This window comes from Glandiceps talaboti, chromosome 3 (genome assembly GCF_964340395.1).
Source record: "Glandiceps talaboti chromosome 3, keGlaTala1.1, whole genome shotgun sequence".
In the NCBI taxonomy this organism is placed as follows: domain Eukaryota; kingdom Metazoa; phylum Hemichordata; class Enteropneusta; family Spengelidae; genus Glandiceps; species Glandiceps talaboti.
The window spans coordinates 5,534,076-5,555,587 of NC_135551.1; the positions used below are offsets into that span (position 1 = coordinate 5,534,076).

Consider the following 21,512-nt stretch of genomic DNA (forward strand, 5'->3'; position numbering starts at 1 on the left):
AGGTGATGAACTTAAACACCAAGATTGGCAACACAGACTTTCAAAATGCATATCTAAGTACCTGTTGACAAAGTTCCTGGTTTTTATACATGTGTACCTGGGTGGGTGTAAGAAAGTGCCCAGTAACAGTTATTACAACACCTTATCAAATCACTGGACAGGTGTGATTTCTCACAAAGCTATTTAAAAGGACTGGCATATATTACATCATTCTATGTCATCAACTTAACAATCTGCAATCAATTAGTACATTATTTTAAACTTTTTATTTTGGCAATTCTGTAACTCTTTCCTTAGCCTCCTCCACCCCCCCCCCCCCCTCCCCCACTCCCAAATTCATGAGAAGATCTTCAATATTAGTGGAAAGACAAATCACATATCAAGTGTATTTTTTACTTGCTATTCCATAGAGATAGGAATGACTTAAAAGACACACTGCTGTGTAAGGTTAACTCTCTAACCCCATTAGAAAGATTGAGGATACAACATTCTTTGACTACTGGAGTGACATGAGTGATTTCATGGAGCAAACCGTGACTACTGTGGGACTTCAAGGTCAACTGTCATGTCATGTCATATCATGTCAAATTCCCCCCCCCCCCCCCACCTCCCACTCCCACCCCAGCACCCTTAACCCCAACTCATCCAGCAAACAATCCATATGACAGATAATGACACCTATTATATACTTTATACTATGATTGCTTACTGGAGTGATTCCATGTAGAACACACTGCAAACACTGCTGTGGAATTTCAAGATCAACGGCTTCTAAACGTAGATTGTGCTTCTGTACTGTCTCTGTATTACCAAAGTCAATATACGACACCTGAAAACACAAATGCATCTATTATTCATAATTTTTCGCAAGTTTCAAAGTTCTGAAAGTTACTTACAATTTCTTCAGTTTTTAACAACACATCTGCATAGTTTACTGCTGAGTAGGAGTGATAAATGTTCAGTCATTTACAAGTGATATGTTTGCATTAACTTATTAGAAGGTGCTGTTCACCTAAAGATCACACTATGCCCATTTCAACTCAAGAGAGTGTTGTTCATTTTCAAGTTTTATTTGTCTGAATTACTTCAACACAACTATATACTTTACATCTGAAGATCACTTATGCCTACTTCAACTCTAGAGAGCACTAGTTATTTTTACCTCCCGTAAGGGATATATAATCTTCAGGGTAATAGCTAGACCTTATTAGGTTTTGAGCCAGATCTGTTAATGTTTAATTAGAGAAATTTGCATATTAATGAAATCAACTAATTACGCAATATCTTAAGACTGCATACTTCAATTTCAATATAATTTAGTATATTCGTTAAACATAACAACATACATTTGTCCTATAAAATTTGTTGATGTATCTTACAGCGTTAATGAATAATTTGCATAATTAATTATTTTTGGTAATTAGGCTATATCTTAATACATACTTCAAATTCAACATAATTTAGTACATACGTTAACCATAAGAAAACACATATGTCCTATCAAGTTTGTTGATGTACCGTACAATGTTAATGAATAATTTGCATAATTAATGATTTTCGGTAATTAGGCTATATCTTAAGAATACATACTTCAATTCCAATATAATTCAGTAAACACGTTAACCATAACAATCACATATGTCCTGTAAAGCTTGTTGGTGTACCTATCAGTGTTAATGAATAATTTGCATAATTAATGATTCTTGGTAATTAGGCTATATCTTACGACTGCATGCTTCAATTTCAATACAATTCAGTACATACATTAACCATAACAAATTGTGTATGTCCTATAAAGTTAGTTGATGTACCTTACAGTGTTAATGAATAATTTGCATAATTAATGATTTTCGGTAATTAGGCTATATCTTAAGACTGCATTAAGCAGTATCATACACTCTTACATACATTAACCTAAGAAAGCACGCTTGTCCAAAAAACAAAGCCTGTTACCATAGTTTTTTTAGTTTAATGAGTTATTTGAATAATTAGTGATTCCCTTACGGGGAGGCATTCAGTTTAAATCTGGTAAAGGTTTGTTATTAAAATTTACTTCAACTCTAGAGGGCAATGGATAAAGGTCTATTGCACAACTCTAGAGGGTGCTAGTTATCCCAAAGGTCTATTACACTACATTACAGGTTACTCTAAAGGTGTATTGCACAACTCTGGAGGGTGCTAGTTATTCCAAAGGTCTATTACACTATTTCACTGGTTACTTTAAATGTCTACTGCACAACTCTTGAGGGCACTGTTTATCTCAAAGGTCTATTATCCTTACTTACTTCAACTCCTTGGTCTGTGATGTCCAGTATCTTAGCTCTATACCAGTGCATGTCTTCAGTGAATAAAGCAGAGCATGGCTGACCTATCTGCCATTCATAACCACTGGGGGAAGGTAAACTGTCTTTAAACTTAGTTTGTAAATTCTCCATTACCTGCAGCAATGTTTTATTGCCTGAAATAGACAGAAATTAGGACATGTGAATCAAATGGCAACCAAGGGATGATTCTGTACAAATGAACATACAATGTACTAACATGAAGTTTGAGGCAATGATACAAATCATTCTGTGTAATAACATTTTACCTCATGCTAATCTTAATCTACATAGTAGTTTTTGAGTTTAGGTTTTTTGACCAAAAATGACATTTTGTTTTACCCAAATCACACACCTGTCATGCAATCATTTTGCTTTAAACAATTTCCCAACTAGAAACCAAAAGTAATGTCCCAACCAAATACCAAGGCAATCAGTCTGGCAGTTTTTGAGTTTCAGTCACACACACTCTTGATATAAAGTGTCATTTGTCTGACATCGATGTACAGAATTTTTTCAACAGACTCTTAATTTCTTTTACTTTCTAAAATAACAAGTGTTCCAAACGGACAACTGAAAATTGAATTTGGTAGTCCAAAAAAGAAATCTAGTGGTCTTTTGACACATGACCACTGCTAATTTCAAACGCTGAATCTACATAGCATATTGAGGACTAATTGATTGTAATGTCATATACAGTAGAGAGGAGAAACCTTCTTTACCATGAATCTTACCTTGTGTGATTTGATGTCCATAAATCATACCAGTACTATCAACATATGTAACTGATAAAGTTATAACATTAGACTTAGGTAAGTCCGATGGTTTATAGTGTTCTCTCTCCACACTATCAGGGCTTATACTAGTAACAACATTTGATGTGTCCTCTTCACTTCTGCTTTCTCTGGTTGCCATGCCAGCAACATCACCAGCCTTGGTTGCTGGTTCATCATCACTGCCATCCATCACATCAGTGGCAAGTACTGGCATATCTGTGTCTACTTTCTCAATCTCAGTGTGGGTACTGATGTCATCAGACATGTCGCTCTCTTTTTCCCCACTGTCTTTATCCTCTTCTTCTGACTCCGAGTCGTCTGCGTCATCAAAGATACCAATATCATCATTACTGTGATCACTGTGTTTGTCTTCCTCTAATAAAATCACATCATTGCCTTGTTCAAGTTTCAATAGCGATACAGCTTTGTTCTCTAGCACGTCAGGGGAAGACACCATTTTATTGACCTTTGACTTTTCAGCACTGTTCTCTTCTATCTTCTTGCCAAGGATGGCAACACTCAACCTATCAGATGATGCTTCCTGGCCTGGCTTCCTGTAAGGAAAAACACAATAGATGTTATGACTTTACTGTTCAATAAAACGCTGCTTTATGAAAATTACCCAGATAGCAACATTTCTACATATATTTATTTGTTATACTTACATTGATCATCATATCAAATAACTGTGATAAAATAGCACCTTGGTATTAACTTATTTAAATTTTGAAAATCTGTAAAGACACCCTACTGTACTTGCCACATGTTCAGCCATTCTGAGGATTTCATATAAGGGTTTTTGTGAAAATCTTTGGAGATGACATCATATTTACCACAACAATCGCCTGTCTTGTTGACAAGCACACAGAGTGCCAAGACAAAGTGGACAACTAAAATGACTACATGATACATTCTTGCTGAGTGTAATGTTGTTCTATATTGTGGTATAAATGTTTATTCAAGAGGGTGGAGCATGATGTCATCATTGACTCCGTTAGAGCGATTTCTCATGTAAGTTAAGTATTAAGACAGTGTCGAAAATATAGCAATACAATACAATACAATACAATACAATACAATACAATACAATTCAATGCAATACAGCACAATACCATACCATACAATACAATATACGATTCACTTCAATATGACATGTTGACATAATACAACACAATACCATACCAGCATACCATACCATACAATAAGGCACAATACAACACAATACAGTAATGCAATACAATACTGTAACAATACAATACAATACAATGCAATGCAATGTAAACAGTATACCATACAATGCTGTAACAATACAAAATAACACCACAACACAACCCATCACAACACAACAAATCCAGGTAACATACATTTTGACTGGCAGAGCTAATCCCTGTAGTGTCAGTGTCTTAGCTGCACTTATCAATACAGGTTCAGGATCCTCTGTTAGATCTGTCACTTCCTCTGGCATCTCATATAGTAAATCTATTGGTAGAGTATTAGAGTCACCATCACCAGAACCGTCAGGGTCCTATGCAGAATCACATAAAAACAAAAGTAGATTGTCTAATGAACTGTTGAGGGCGATGTTCACTAAATCTTGATGTCATCCATGACATGACATCAGTGAGTAAGCAATTACTTAGTCTGCCATGTGTTATGGTCCATCATTTCCAAAGATATATTTTTGACAATGTATTCATGCAGTGTATTTATTGTTTTCAGCAAGTACTGTTCAGGTGTTGTTCAAAATAATCATCAAAGAGAAATGCACAAAATAATTTAACAAAATTCATATAATACTAATCTTGATAAATCTCTAACCTTTGACTTTTGTGTGACCTCTGACCTACCTTTCCAATAAGATAACACTCCACACCACAGATCAAAGTAACTAGAAATTCACATGCTGTCTTGGTCCAATCTTTACCACCAGCGGGCTGAATACCAGCTAGACTACAACACATGGCAAACGGAGGTGGCTTCTTGAATTCTTCTTGTAATACACGAATATTGGACATTGATGTGACTTCAGAATTACCATAATCAATGTACAAAACCTAAAATAAGTCATAATATTCAAGTTACTTATTTTGTCTCATATCATGTTGTCTGCATTGTATGTTTTCATCATTTTATTCAATAACTACCTAAGCAATTTTGGTAAGACCATAGTTTCCACTGAAAGTTATTTACCGAGATTAACATCAAGTTCACAGTACTGTATATCTAAGTTTTATCACTTTCTCCTCTCTGTTACTAGGGTAACGTGCACAAACATTACCTGCTGTGTTTTGGTATTGTTTACTAGTCTTAATTGGTCTTTTATCTTTCTACCATACCGATTCACAATGCAGTCTGACCCTAGCTAGACAATCACTTACCAGACATAGATTTCCTGGTAACAAAGTACACAGTCTGGCCCTACACCAGACATCACCCTGTACAAATAAAGCAGCACATATAACACCTTGCTTCCATTCCATGTCTGCTTTTGGTTCTCCTGCTATCTGGTTATAATGTGCTGTCATCATCTTCATTAGGCTGTAGAGGAAACAGTCAACAACTTTCAGTAGAAGTTGCTTTGTAGGTGAAACAGACAACACTTTCAGTAGAAGTTGCTAACAAGTGTTTTTGTTATGGGTCAGTAACTTAGTACTTACATGGAAGTAGAACCCCAGGAAGGACAACTGGCTTAATCCGATTTAAAATCTTTTGTTTTAGACCAAGTTAATCCCTTTGTCTCTATTGTGTTGAGTCCCTTTTGTACAGTCATCGCCTCTGCGGTTCAAGAACGCCCTTCTTCTGTTGTTAAGGCGTTCCAAAGGCCAGGGTCGTTGCTATGCAAGCGCAGTTGAATAGGGGGGTCAATGCGACTGCGCAGAGTGTTTCAGCAGTTAGATAGCGTCACTACGAGCTTGGTCGTACCAAACATTTGAAAATCGGGCGACAACTAGATAAGTTATGAAGATTGTTAACTTCCATGCCATTTTTTGTGAGTTAATTCCACCTTCCGACTGTTTTCTTCGCGACAATCTCCGAAAGAAGTGTCTTAGTAAAATTTGAAGCGCTGATTATAAGCTTTCCGATGACACCAAAATCTTTTAGCTGCAGATTGCTGCAAAGCTTCAAATGGCTGTCAAAAGTCGCCGATTTTCAAGGTTATTACGCCTAATGTTGTGATCACACCCGATTGTTTATGTTTATTTCGTTATTTCCAACATGACAACCTTCGCCGTCACACGTTATCATTGAGCCCGACTCCGGGCCCTTACATACACAAAAACACCCCTCTTCCACAATAGCACTTTCAATAGTATCAGCATCGTTCGTGTTGAAAGAATTTTCCTCATAGTCAAAGTCAGAAGTCACGCATGCCATGCCACAGAATTGCTTGTCGATGGCCATGTTTAGATCAATGATGCGTCATGACGCTACCGATAATAGTCGAGAACACCCGAACAAAACCTGGACGCCCTCATCAATATGCTAAGCTTGTTACGATCTTTAAAAGTTGCTGTTCACACCCCAGTACTACGAAAAGAAACTTGTTTTCTTAGCAAACAGCGGAGGCGATGACTGTCCCTTTGATCTATGACCAGTTGTCCTTTCTGGGGTTCTACTTCCATGGTACTTAGTAAAATCTATGAGAGTTCCACGGCCACTTTATGAGTTCCCAACAAGGATTTTTTCCATTATGGTCATCAAGTACTGAGTAAAATCTACCAGTGTTACCCAGTCACTTTATGAGAGTTCCTCCACCAAGCACAATGAAGATAACCTCTACTGTCTTCACAAGCCATTTTGTGTGGGTTCCCTACCAGTATTTTTGCTTAGGTAAAGATTTCCTATTAGTGTTTTCATCAAGGGCAGTGAGGAGGTAACACGTTCCTGAGTTCCCCACTCACTTTACCTGGGTTCCTAACATTATTTTTGTTATGGGCAGTAAAATCTACTTGGATTCCCATGTCAGTTTACCAGGTTTTCTTTCCCATGTCATATTATGGGCAGTAAAGTCAGTAAAATCTACCACTGAAATTCAAAGTCATTTTACCAGGGTTACCTACCAGTCCAAGCCATCTTCTTCAGCAGTGGCTAACTGTACATAGATACATGATGGTGATTCAATATGACTGACAAGTACTTGTGTGTAGGATAGATGGTCTGGTGGTATCACTTTAGGTTTGTACTTGGCAGGATGTTTGTGTGCTGTGCCGACTGGACCCACTGGACTACACTCATCTTCACTGTCTTCAGACTTCTCAATCACAGGAGCTGGTTTAGTGACAGCTTTGCTACTCACAGACCTGGAATTCATGGAATGGACAGCAATTGATGTTTTTACTATCATCACAGGAAGGGATACACGGCAATAATTTACTATCATCCCAAGATACTATAAACCTGGAAAGTTCTGCCAAAAAGATTCATTTATGCATATTTTGCTGGAAAACAAAAATGCAAAAATAAGAAGTGACTAAAATGCCTTCTACCTGGTAATCAGTAAAAAGAATTAGTCTTTCAGAACTAAATGTAGTTGAAGACTGTAAACTCGCAAGATTTTCCAGCAATGAAAATATCTAGGTTTACAATAGATGATAATGTTAGTATTATCAAGGCATCAGTTTGAGATGCTGTAGCACCAAAAATGTTTTAAACATCTTGTACACTTTCAGATTTTTGAATTACAAATTCAGAGCAAGCACGTACCCTAGTCCTGTACAAAAAAATTACCCTGGTCCTGTACAAACACTTACCCTGGTCCTGTACAAACACTTACCCTGGTCCTGTACTAGTAGCCAGGTCTTCACTGACTAGTACAGCATTGATACAGACATCAACCTTGGATGATGTGTCATACAATACAATAGATGGTATATTATCTGTCACCGCTGATGAAGAATAAGAATTATCAGATATTTTAGATCATAAATTGTCAATATTGCACTTCATTTGTTTGAATATCAAAGTAAAGTAGTTTACTCATCAAAAAACTATTCACATATGAAAGTTTGTTAACAATTGTTTCAATGTGGTTAAACCTCAGTATTAGCAGTCGCTAATTTCCTGCAAATTTTTTTTTTTAAAGTTTATTAAAGTCCGTTATTAATGTTTCATTGTTCGCCATCAGGTCTCAAGTAAAACATCAATCCAATAATAATTTCAATGTAGCCATCTTGAGTATATTATGGAATACGATACACTTTGAGATCATTTTCTCCTCTATACTCATAATATTGTATGTTTTTCTCTCATTTTTCTTCTTCATTTCAACCAATAATGATTTATTGAGTTACAAAATGAGTTAACAAGTTTCAAAATATATAGAGTTCCATTTCTGAGCTTCATACTGTCATTAAATAGCTTCTGAGGGAATTAATCTGAGATTATGAAAATAAGAAATAATTAATATATGGAGAGGATTCAACTTACCCTGTACATGGGCCACCAATGATTTATTTTGAACCAGTGAATGTAAGCGAACCCGTGCATTCTCAGTCCAGTCATCCTCCACTGGTGTAATGTCAGCCAGTGTACATTTCAATGCCTGGGTGAAGAGTGAGGAACGTACTTTATAGGATAAATTGAATCAATCAATTTATAAAAAGTGTCAAAACGTTCAACTCTTGTCTGTTAATGTGCCTACCATTCTGTCTGAGTGCCTGTCTGTGCACATGCTAATTTGTTCATCTGTCTGTCTGTCTGTGATTCATTCCGTATGTCTGTCTGTCTGTCTGTCTGTCTGTCATTCATTCCATCTGTCTGTCTGTCTGTCATTCATTCCGTATGTGTCTGTCATTCATTCCATCTGTCTGTCTGTCTGTCATTCATTCATTCTGTCTGTCTGTCTGTCTGTCTATCTGTCTGTCTGTCTGTCTGTGTCATTCATTCAATCCATCAGCATTACAATTTTACAATCAAATGACTATGAGGAACATGCTATACACTGGGCTGAGGCATTCTGGGAAACACAGTAATTTTGGCGCTAAACACCTCTTTTACCTTTGCCCAAACAATGTTGTAATTAAGTAATGTAAATTAAGTACATTTATCCTGAAAAGACTGTAAATAACTTAAAGAGTTCACATCACCTACCTGTACTTCTAACCTACAGAAATCATCTGGTATTTTCTGTAATTTTGTAGTATCAATGATTTCTGTGTTACCATAATCCACATAGATCACTTCAACTTGACGTTTTCCTGGCAAACCTGACAAGAAAAGAAGGTAAACTTTACATTTACTTTGATGACATACAAATACATTGTGTCTGAGTCAGTATTTCACGTCCATAGACAGGTATTCTAATATGACCAATGTATGCATGCCGGCTCATTGGTCCGAATGTGAATTCCATTTCTAACCCTCCATTCTTCAATGCTAGTACAAGTAAACTAATGCATGTAGTACTCAGGTTTAACCCCATCAAATGTTCAGTGCCTACACTAGCTTTTTAGTTTATGCTAGAGAGTCAAAAGAGAACAAGTCATAATGCATGTGAAGCACTGGAGCAGAAGATACGTTCTGTTGACAAAGAAATCAAATGTTTGTTAATTTTATGATACACCTAAGTCAGTAATATTCTACTTCAGGTACCGATAACTCATTCAATGGTTCATGAAAGCTTAGATCACTTTATTATAATTTCTGATGGATAAATTCAACCAAGACTAGCTACTACATATCACAACTTGACAATCACTTCATTTACTCTAAACATTTCTCCAATCTCTACTGACATTTCTAGAACACCTACCAATGATTTGAGCTCGATACCATGCATTGTCCATATCGTACTTAGCAGCACATATCATGCCTATCTGTGGTAGCAATATCTGCCAGACGTCACCTCTATCTTTGTTGAACGTTGTCTGCATTTCATGCATCAATGAAGTTAGATAGGACAATTCTGGTAGTAGCTGTAAGGTACAACAACACAGCATAAATACAATATAACAAAGTAATGAAGACAGGCATGATACCTTTAGGATATGTTGGCATTTACTACTACTCTGGTAATCCAGGTTTCAGCTTACTATAATACATGCAAAGTAAATCTATGTATTGTCACTGGATGTGGTAGACCTACTTTCTGTATGTATATAGTATCCCGTAAACCTACCTTCTGTATGTATATAGTATCTGGTAAACCTACCTTCTGTATGTGTACAGTATCTGGTAAACCTACCTTCTGTATGTGTACAGTATCTGGTAAACCTACCTTCTGTATGTATATAGTATCTGGTAAACCTACCTTCTGTATGTGTACAGTATCTGGTAAACCTACCTTCTGTATGTATATAGTATCTGGTAAACCTACCTTCTGTATGTATATAGTATCTGGTAAACCTACCTTCTGTATGTATATAGTATCTGGTAAACCTACCTTCTGTATGTATATAGTATTTGGTAAACCTACCTTCTGTATGTATATAGTATCTGGTAAACCTACCTTCTGTATGTATATAGTATCTGGTAAACCTACCTTCTGTGTGTATATAGTATCTGGTAAACCTACCTTCTGTATGTGTACAGTATCTGGTAAACCTACCTTCTGTATGTATATAGTATCTGGTAAACCTACCTTCTGTATGTATATAGTATCTGGTAAACCTACCTTCTGTATGTATATAGTATCTGGTAAACCTACCTTCTGTATGTATATAGTATCTGGTAAACCTACCTTCTGTATGTATATAGTATCTGGTAAACCTACCTTCTGTATGTGTACAGTATCTGGTAAACCTACCTTCTGTATGTATATAGTATCTTGTAAACCTACCTTCTGTATGTATATAGTATCTGGTAAACCTACCTTCTGTATGTATATAGTATCTGGTAAACCTACCTTCTGTATGTATATAGTATCTGGTAAACCTACCTTCTGTATGTATATAGTATCTGGTAAACCTACCTTCTGTATGTATATAGTATCTGGTAAACCTACCTTCTGTATGTATATAGTATCTGGTAAACCTACCTTCTGTGTGTATATAGTATCTGGTAAACCTACCTTCTGTATGTGTACAGTATCTGGTAAACCTACCTTCTGTATGTATATAGTATCTGGTAAACCTACCTTCTGTATGTATATAGTATCTGGTAAACCTACCTTCTGTATGTGTACAGTATCTGGTAAACCTACCTTCTGTATGTATATAGTATCTGGTAAACCTACCTTCTGTATGTATATAGTATCTGGTAAACCTACCTTCTGTATGTATATAGTATCTGGTAAACCTACCTTCTGTATGTATATAGTATTTGGTAAACCTACCTTCTGTATGTATATAGTATCTGGTAAACCTACCTTCTGTATGTATATAGTATCTGGTAAACCTACCTTCTGTGTGTATATAGTATCTGGTAAACCTACCTTCTGTATGTGTACAGTATCTGGTAAACCTACCTTCTGTATGTATATAGTATCTGGTAAACCTACCTTCTGTATGTATATAGTATCTGGTAAACCTACCTTCTGTATGTATATAGTATCTGGTAAACCTACCTTCTGTATGTATATAGTATCTGGTAAACCTACCTTCTGTATGTATAAGGTATCTGGTAAACCTACCTTCTGTATGTGTACAGTATCTGGTAAACCTACCTTCTGTATGTATATAGTATCTGGTAAACCTACCTTCTGTATGTATATAGTATCTGGTAAACCTACCTTCTGTATGTATATAGTATCTGGTAAACCTACCTTCTGTATGTATATAGTATCTGGTAAACCTACCTTCTGTATGTATATAGTATCTGGTAAACCTACCTTCTGTATGTATATAGTATCTGGTAAACCTACCTTCTGTATGTATATAGTATCTGGTAAACCTACCTTCTGTGTGTATATAGTATCTGGTAAACCTACCTTCTGTATGTGTACAGTATCTGGTAAACCTACCTTCTGTATGTATATAGTATCTGGTAAACCTACCTTCTGTATGTATATAGTATCTGGTAAACCTACCTTCTGTATGTATATAGTATCTGGTAAACCTACCTTCTGTATGTGTACAGTATCTGGTAAACCTACCTTCTGTATGTATATAGTATCTGGTAAACCTACTTTCTGTATGTATATAGTATCTGGTAGACCTACCTTCTGTATGTATATAGTATCTTGTAAACCTACCTTCTGTATGTGTACAGTATCTGGTAAACCTACCTTCTGTATGTATATAGTATCTGGTAAACCTACCTTCTGTATGTATATAGTGTCTGGTGAACTAATATGAGACACTAAGGAGTCCACAAAGTCTTCTTTCTTAGGGACACTAGGTTGGATGAATTTCCGAGGTGGTGTCAATCTTGGCACTGATAATATAACATAGTTACCATGTTAAAAATTTTACATTAAAAAAAATCGTATTCAAAGCAAAAATAAATGTGTGGTGACAAAATGTCTTTTAGCTCAATAGTCAAAGGTATAAGTCCATTTATGCAACGTGGGGGTGGGGGCAAGGTGTTACACTACTATGTGTAACACTGTTGTTTACAAAGGCAAATTCTGCACACAAAAAATGTCAACTTTTTACTTCAAACATCTAAACAAAGTGAGTGTGTAACATTGAATAAAGTTACAGAATGTAGTTTTTGCACCAACTGAATCGTTTTCCACATAAAACCAAAATTATTTTGCAAAGGTTATAGAACTGTACCACTAGTTTAGTTACAGATCTAGAATGAAAATCTGATAAGATAAATGTTCCTTTATTTCAGCTGTAAACAACTACAAATTTAAAATGGCTTAAATCTTGACCTAGTTCCACATCTGACAGAGTTTTCAAAAAGTTTAAATCTTCCCTTTATATTACACCATACTTGGTGAATGGAAATACTGGTCTAAAACTGTTTGAATATCAAACAACGTATATAACTGTTATATACACATGACATCTATACTGTAAGCCTGGTTACTTACTTCCTGGTAGTGGTTTAGATGCTGGTGATACAAAATTAGCCAACTCTAAGAACACCATAGCATCCCTGACTGACACTGGTACATCATTGTCTATATCATCACTAGGTGGTTTCTGTAGGTCTACATACAACATACCACCAATATGATTTACAACCTGTGTAATGGAGACAACAAATACAACAATGCCAATTATAAAGACAAAAGTTTAGATAGTTCAGCCACTGGGGGCGCTGTTGGAGACAGACGTGTGGGCTACAATAGTTGAATATATCAGCTTCCTTTGAAAGGTCGTAATTTTCCAGTATTTCGTGACAAAAGTTGGTTACATTCTCAAGCAGTTAGAGCATTCTGCTAAATTTGTTTCAGATTACATTTTTCTAATAACTGCAAATGGGGTTGTCGGTGGCTGAGTGGTTAAACCAATTGCATGTTACCACTTTGGTTGGGGTTCGAACCCATTCACCGTTTGATTATATTTAACCACGCTGTAAGAAGAGTGTGATCAGTTTGACTCTATTGAACAACGCAGGTTTTCCCCGGGTACTCCGGTTTCCTCCTGCATTAACACTGAACACTGAACCCATGATGGATGGCCTTCACTGGACATCTTGGGAGATAAGTGTTTATACGCTTAAAGAACTATCCAGTATAAATAAATATTGTAGATTATAACTCAACAATTGACTTGTTCTAGCCATATTTTGCTGAACACTCCAAGTCTTGCCATGAGATGATTTAGCCCTCACTTTCCCTCATGTACACCACCCTCTTGTGGCACTTATTTAAAAAATACCTACAAAGTGGGAAATTGGAATATGACATGCTTCAAAATTAAACGAATGAGGAAAGCAGTCAACATCATATCATAACAGGATGGTTTCTGTAGGTCAACATACAATGTTTCACATGTGTACTTCTGAATAAACCAACTTAGTATAAATTGTGTGATTCTAAGTTATTCATACTAATGTTCTTCTGTACGTTACAAATTACTCACCGTCATGAGTACAGGTTTATTTGACACCATCTGGGCGAACGCAAGCCTGACTTCATCACTCCATGTATCTCCCTGAAAAAGTGAAATCAACTCAAAATCAAAATCATTTTCAACAAGTCATTATCTTTTTTTTTTAAATATGGTGTTTTTTTAAATTCCTAGTAATGCTACAGTAAATGCAAGGTAATGAAATGTCAAGAAAGGAGTATTTGTCTCAATTAAAAAAACAACTACACAAAACAAGTCGTTATCTTTCCACGTAGAATAATAATGAAAATGTGATGTCAAATGTAGTAAAGACATGATCAACCAAATTAATATCCCATACACTAGGTCTGGCTTTTGATAAACTATTTGTACTGTAAACAAATCACTTTTATACAAGTTTATCTACACAAATACCAGCAAGTCTGACTATCAGTATGATCATTTACAGTGGCCATGTTGAATGCATTCAAGCAAAAAGTATGGGATATATATATTCTTATTATTATGCATTATGCATTCAAACAAAAAGTATGGAATATATTCTGATTAGTCCCAATATTTGTCATCATTTAGTCAGAAAATACTGTGACAAGGGTTTTCTCACTTGCAATCTCCTCAGGTGAACAAGATAATTAATCATCGTCTAGTGACTCGCAGTGACAAGGCCCCTTAGGTCACTCAGTTTTCCTTAACTAAACGAAGACAAATATTGGGAAATAATATGTAATTCTCTAAAATAATGATATACTTACTTCTGTAGGTACAATGTCAACAAGTGAACAGTGTACAGCTAATTCCGGACTATTCAGGTATTTTGTCTTTAGTTTTCTTAACCTGAATAATGATAGCAAGGAGGACTTGTAGGAGACTCAAACTCAAGACTCAAACCATTGCACAGTGCCCAATATAATGTTCAAATTTTGTTGACATTTTGGAATATACTCTTACTAACATCTCTTGGATCATATCTTCTACACATGATTAAATATGTCCTGGAAATTGTGCATACTAATATGGTAATTGCACTGCAGTACAATACTGCAAACATTATGGCATACCTGTATGAGAATGATATGCAAATGAGTATGTAATCATTCGTTGTACACAAAAGTGTGTGATTGTATATTTAATTTATATGGAAATTTGTTTTGGATAAACATATTAATAATAACATAACACCACCACCCCCACCCCCCCCCCCACCCCACCCCCCATGACAAATTGATTGCAAGTGTTGGTGTACTCCGGGGTATTTTCACTCATGATTGTGATGTTTTCTGCTGCATTTATGCCAGTGAAAGGACAGTCAAGGTTAACATCAAAGGAAATTGTGTAAATACCCCAAGTATGCCACACTTGCACTCACATGCCATGGGGATCATTGATATTGTAGTTTGATTCCCCTCCACTACTGTAAAACATTAGATTGGTTACTGTGATAACTAGTACATGTATACACAATTTATGAAATAACACACGCATTAAAGGGGAACACCACTCCAGGAAATTAAGTCATTATCATAAACTATGTGTCCTGGAGAGTCATGTTTTACACTGAGTGGTATCGGTACTCAGGACTCATGAATATTCAGTAGTTTGCAACTTGAAGATATTATTTCTGGCTGATTTCCATGATGTAATAGCCCATGTAGCAAAAATAAATGCACAAGATGAACTTGATGTTTCTCTGAAATCACAAATAATTGTAGGTGATGTAAAATCATGAAATGACTCTCAAGAACCCAGAGTTTATGAAAATGTCTATTTCATGGAGAGTGTTCCCCTTTAATAGACATGTAAATGATGTCATGGCCATACTTGGAGCTATGGTAGGGTGGTGGGGGTGTTACTTACATCAACACTCTACAATTTGTTGCCTCACAATACAGCTTGGCTAAATACACATAAATCTACAACACACTTCTCATTTATGGTGCGGTATTTCACATCCACAAAATACTAAAAATACAGAGATGTGATGTCATGACTATACTACACAAGATTCTTAGCTAGACAGACAAGACAGCTACAATAAAACCACACTTAACACTAACACAATTCCTATATGTGGTGCAACTCTTTCCATGTACAAAGTACTAAACACATAGGTGTGACATGACAATAGAGTAAGTTTTCTTACCTAGAGATGGGTACAATTTCAGTATTACCATAATCTACATACACCACTTCTACCATCTCTTCACCACTGTCGTTATCATTGGTGTCTACTATACTCTTCACTCTAGCTCTGTACCAGTGTCTATCAACATTGTACTGACTACAAAACAGCTCACCTATGTGGAAAAAAAAACAAATTCAAATTTTTAAACTTTTGCTAAAGGAGAAAAAAGTAAAACTAATATGCTAAAAATAGCCACCAACCATCCTATTAAATTACATAAACGGGAAATCGACCGACTAAGGGTCAGCCTAGTATACTTTACAAAATTCACCTTGTGACAACGTATGAACTTAGCTTAGCTTGTGTCTCTAAATTTATTGCAGGAACAATCAGCAGTGACCATTGATTTTCACTTAGTTTTTCTTTTCATCCCGAGAAATTCCATTTTTTGAAATTATGAATGTCACACTACCTTGCATTCATCCACACTTACCAACGTCCACATCTTCAACTAATTCAGCTTTCACATCATTGCAATGTTTATTGATAGCTCGTCTCATACTTTCAAACTTGTCATGATCTGAACATCGTTGTATCATGAAATGACATGGTGACTTGATGTGGGTCACACTAACCAGTTCACAACAAGCTGTAAGGATACAATTAAGTCAAATATTGTGCTTAGAACATAACATTATGTTACAATGTTACAATGGGTCTGCATCATGTCTCATACATGAAATGAGTTTGACAGCCTAGATTTTGTGTTTGCAGTTGATCTGGGCTATAGTACTACCCACAGCTCACAAGTGTGAGTTGTGAGCAATTGCCCAAATCAATTACAAACCTAGAGTTCTGGCTATGAGCGTTGAGTGAGAGTGATACAGATGGGATATTAATGCCTGATGATTGGGGACTTGCTTCTGAACATTGTTTTGAACAACGTAACTATGAACACAGCCCATGAAGTTCAACCTTCATTCTCACAATAATTCCATTCTATTGACATTTTAAGTCACACGCGTAATAAAGTGAATATTTGTTTGTACACAAAAAACTACAGGTTGGAAAGACAGGATTAACTTTTATAAACAGCTACAAACCTTCTAATAATTTGTAACAACTTTATAAAATGTTGTACCATGTAATCCAAATACCTATGAAACTATATTATTAAACTAACAAGTCATTGAGAATGACATAGTCCCCCGCTATGATTGGCTTTTAAGGAATTATCACTACTCTGATCACGCAACAACATTTGTGAACCTAAATCAAACAGACTTAGATATGTTGTGTCTGCTTGTTGGACATGGAACATGCCTACAACAATAAAGGATTGGTCGGGTATGGGGGATCATATCACGATGAAAATGGATATGCACATGTATGTCATAGAACACTGTCCTAATACCAACTTTGAATGTGATCTGTTCAAGTATGTCTGAGTTATGGCTTTGGACATGGAAAATTCACAAACAAAATGGCTGCCAGGCAGCCATATTGGATCGTATCATGACGAAAATGGATATGCACATGTATGTCATAGAACACTGTCCTAATACCAACTTTGAATGAGATCTGTTCAAGCATGTCTGAGTTATGGCTTTGGACATAGAAAAATCGCAAACAAAATGGCTGCCAGGCGGCCATATTGGATCGTATCACAACAACAATGAATATGCACATGTATGTCATAGAACACTGTCCTAATGCCAACTTTGAATGAGATCTGTTCAAGCATGTCTGAGTTATGGCTTTGGACATGGAAATTCACAAACAAAATGGCTGCCAGGCGGCCATATGGGATCGTATCATGACAACAATGAATATGCACATATATGCTATAGAACACTGTCCTAATACCAACTTTGAATGAGATCTGTTCAAGCATGTCTGAGTTATGGCTTTGGACATAGAAAAATCGCAAACAAAATGGCTGCCAGGCAATAATATTGGATCGTATCACAACAACAATGAATATGCACATGTATGTCATAGAACACTGTCCTAATACCAACTTTGAATGAGATCTGTTCAAGCATGTCTGAGTTATGGCTTTGGACATGGAAATTCACAAACAAAATGGCTGCCAGGCAGCCATATGGGATCGTATCATGACAACAATGAATATGCACATATATGCCATAGAACAATGTCCTAATACCAACTTTGAATGAGATCTGTTCAAGCATGTCTGAGTTATGGCTTTAGACAGGGAAAATTTGCAAACAAAATGGCTGCTAGGCGGCCATATTGGATCGTATCATGAAACAAATTGACGTGCATATGTATGCCATTGTATGTTGCCCCTGTACCAAGTTTGAAAAAAATTGGTCCAGGCATCTCCAAGAAACGGCTGCGGACGGACGGACGGACACATGGACGCACAGACAGACGGAACCCAATCCATAAGTCCCCGTCCCGGACTTCATCCGGCGGGGACTAACTATATCACAGCAAGCTTTTTTAGTAAATTGAGAAAGTGTGCATTCTTACATGTTTTTCCTTTCATGAGATGTGCATATTCCAAGTAGTTTAACCTTATTTTGAGAGCTGAGAGCATTCTACCTGACTTTTTTTACCTTGCATACCTGGCTAGCATTTTTTTTTTCAAATTGACACTTATTTATATAAGTTTCTAATCTTTAGGTGTGTAGTTTCCTAGAAATCTGTACTGAAAGGTGAGTGTGTTCACTATGACTTTCCTTACCTTTAGAGGCATGTGCATTCCTTGCTAACTTCCGGGCTATTCTACATCTGGGGGATAACTTCAAACCTTTTCCCTTGCTACTGACATTACTTATTACAGTACTTTCTGATTGGTTAGATTCAGTCTCAAACTTATCAGTGTCTGCATCTAGTAAGATAACAACAGTCAGATTTATTCTCAAACTTATCAGTGTCTGCATCTAGTAAGATAACAACAGTTAGATTTATTCTCAAACTTATCAGTGTCTGCATCTAGTAAGATAACAACAGTAGATTTATTCTCAAACTTATCAGTGTCTGCATCTAGTAAGATAACAACAGTTAGATTTATTCTCAAACTTATCAGTGTCTGCATCTAGTAAGATAACAACAGTTAGATTCATTGTCAAAATTATCAGTGTCTGCATCTAGTAAGATAACAACAGTAGATTCATTGTCAAACTTATCAGTCTCTGCATCTAGTAAGATAACAACAGTTAGATTCATTCTCAAACTTATCAGTGTCTGCCTCTAGTAAGATAACAACAGTTAGATTCAGTCTCAAACTTATCAGTGTCTGCCTCTAGTAAGATAACAACAGTTAGATTTATTCTCAAACTTATGAGTGTCTGCATCTAGTAAGATAACAACAGTTAGATTCATTCTCAAACTTATCAGTGTCTGCATCTAGTAAGATAACAACAGTTAGATTTATTCTCAAACTTATCAGTGTCTGCATCTAGTAAGATAACAACAGTTAGATTTATTCTCAAACTTATCAGTGTCTGCATCTAGTAAGATAACAACAGTAGATTCATTCTCAAACTTATCAGTCTCTGCATCTAGTAAGGGGCGACATCGAAATCAAAAGCATCGTAATTACGCGTCGTAACGAGTAAAGACTAGTAGCTACTAGTAGTGACGATGTACTACGAGAAACGGGAGATAATGAGGTGTTCAAGTTCATGAATAACTGACAATGGATAATAAGTTTACCTTTCTTTGTTTCCCTTAACGATGTCATCTTTACGCGTAGATGCACGTAATTTGTGGTTGCCGACACACAATAGATAGTGATTCTCACCTTCCTTGTTTCCAATAATGACAATCGTCTTTTATCGTAGTAGGTCGTAGTTTTCGATCGTCAAAGAAATCCATGCACTGCAGCCAGAAATGTGCTAATGAAGTACATGTTCTCATGAGTACAAATTCATTGGCGATATTTGAAGGTATCATCAAAGAGAATCAATACGCAAGAAATCCAAGTTTCAATACTGCAGCATCATATACGAAGGTGAACGAATGTTCCCATATATGAATAAACAAGCGTGGAAAGTACCACGCATTGACCGCAACAATTTATACTAAAATGTAACTATTTATATACTGTTGCGACACATGTATTATCGTCATCCACAAAACAATTTTGTTTCAAAAAATTGGCTACCATAGCACTGTTTTGGCATCTCTGTTCAGCGATGTTTCAAAGCTTTGTTTGCTGTATTCTTCGCCTTCGCCTTTGATTTGTTTAATATGGCTATTTACGAAAGCCGCCCCTTGGCACTTCATGAAAACAACCCCGTCGGCTTTCATGTTGCGATCGTACATTTTCATTTTCACACCTTTGGTATTATACATATCGGCAAGTATGGGAAGTGCTTCGCCATGGCCTTTGATTGCTATTCAGTAACACCGCTCTTTGTATTTCATATCGGAGATGAATGATCTTGATTCAGGGTGATTAGATTATCATATACGCTTATGGTTTCATTTAATTCCCAAGAATTCAAATATAACAGCACAACTTTGTATTGGAAAGACACAGTTTTTTTGTAATGTTTCATTTGTGTACGACTGAAATATTTTTACTGTGCCATACATAATCACTGATAAATGGTAATTCGGAGTGTGCGAACATATTTTATTTTTTACAAACAAGCCTGAAAAGTACCACGCATATACCGCAACAATTTATACTAAAAGTAACTATTTATACTCTTGCAACATAGTGAAATCATCCTCCACAAAACGTTTTTGTAAAACAAAATTGGCTACAATACCACTGTTTTGACATCTCTGTTTTAGCAATGTTTCAAAGCTTTGTTTTCCATATCCATCGGCTGATTTTTTAAGGCTATTTATGAAAGCCGCTCCTTGGCACTTCATGTAAATATGACTGAAAACAATCAACCTCATCGGCTTTCATGTTGCGATCGTATATTTCAGTTTCACACCTTTGGTATCATAGGTATCGCGGCAAGTATGGAAAGTGCTTCACTGTGGCCTTTGATTGCCATTCAGTAACACCGCTCCTTTGTATTTCATATGGGGAGATGAATGATAACAAATTACTATTAACTCTGTTGTCTTTCATTTTACAATAACAGATTCATTTTCACAAATACACCCTTGGTATGGTATGTATCGGGAGACAGGGCGATTATCAATATCATATACGTTTATGGGTTTTTGAACGCCAAGAATTCACACACAATCTAACAACTTTGTGTCAGAAAGACACACTCGTTTTGTTTTGTAATGTTTCATTTGTATACTACGAAAGTATTTTTACTGTGTCCCTCATAACCACTGAATAAAATGGCTACACTTCGTCTGTTGACAGTGTAAATAATGTGTACGTAGTATTAATGTAACATTTCTTATACAGCAGATACGACATTCCCGCTGCCGGATTATC

The 21,512-nt window shown here is 36.2% G+C and overlaps 1 protein-coding gene across 1 annotated transcript in view; it reads right to left on the reverse strand.

The window, feature by feature from the left end:
• Positions 1 to 19,838, reverse strand: part of LOC144432710 (RING finger protein 17-like) — a 28,574-nt gene extending 8,736 nt beyond the window's left edge. Inside the window, exons 1-19 of the mRNA XM_078120977.1 lie at positions 19,811 to 19,838; positions 18,837 to 18,983; positions 16,617 to 16,772; positions 16,142 to 16,295; positions 14,754 to 14,835; positions 14,014 to 14,085; positions 13,017 to 13,170; positions 12,294 to 12,409; positions 9,849 to 10,011; positions 9,188 to 9,303; positions 8,525 to 8,639; positions 7,872 to 7,983; positions 7,159 to 7,398; positions 5,476 to 5,635; positions 4,945 to 5,151; positions 4,462 to 4,622; positions 3,056 to 3,651; positions 2,286 to 2,458; positions 710 to 829 (exon numbers count right to left, since the gene is read on the reverse strand). Coding sequence (XP_077977103.1) covers positions 710 to 829; positions 2,286 to 2,458; positions 3,056 to 3,651; positions 4,462 to 4,622; positions 4,945 to 5,151; positions 5,476 to 5,635; positions 7,159 to 7,398; positions 7,872 to 7,983; positions 8,525 to 8,639; positions 9,188 to 9,303; positions 9,849 to 10,011; positions 12,294 to 12,409; positions 13,017 to 13,170; positions 14,014 to 14,085; positions 14,754 to 14,835; positions 16,142 to 16,295; positions 16,617 to 16,772; positions 18,837 to 18,983; positions 19,811 to 19,838 — 3,072 coding nt within the window. The remainder of the gene's footprint in view (positions 1 to 709; positions 830 to 2,285; positions 2,459 to 3,055; positions 3,652 to 4,461; positions 4,623 to 4,944; positions 5,152 to 5,475; positions 5,636 to 7,158; positions 7,399 to 7,871; positions 7,984 to 8,524; positions 8,640 to 9,187; positions 9,304 to 9,848; positions 10,012 to 12,293; positions 12,410 to 13,016; positions 13,171 to 14,013; positions 14,086 to 14,753; positions 14,836 to 16,141; positions 16,296 to 16,616; positions 16,773 to 18,836; positions 18,984 to 19,810) is intronic.
• Positions 19,839 to 21,512: the final 1,674 nt, after the last annotated feature.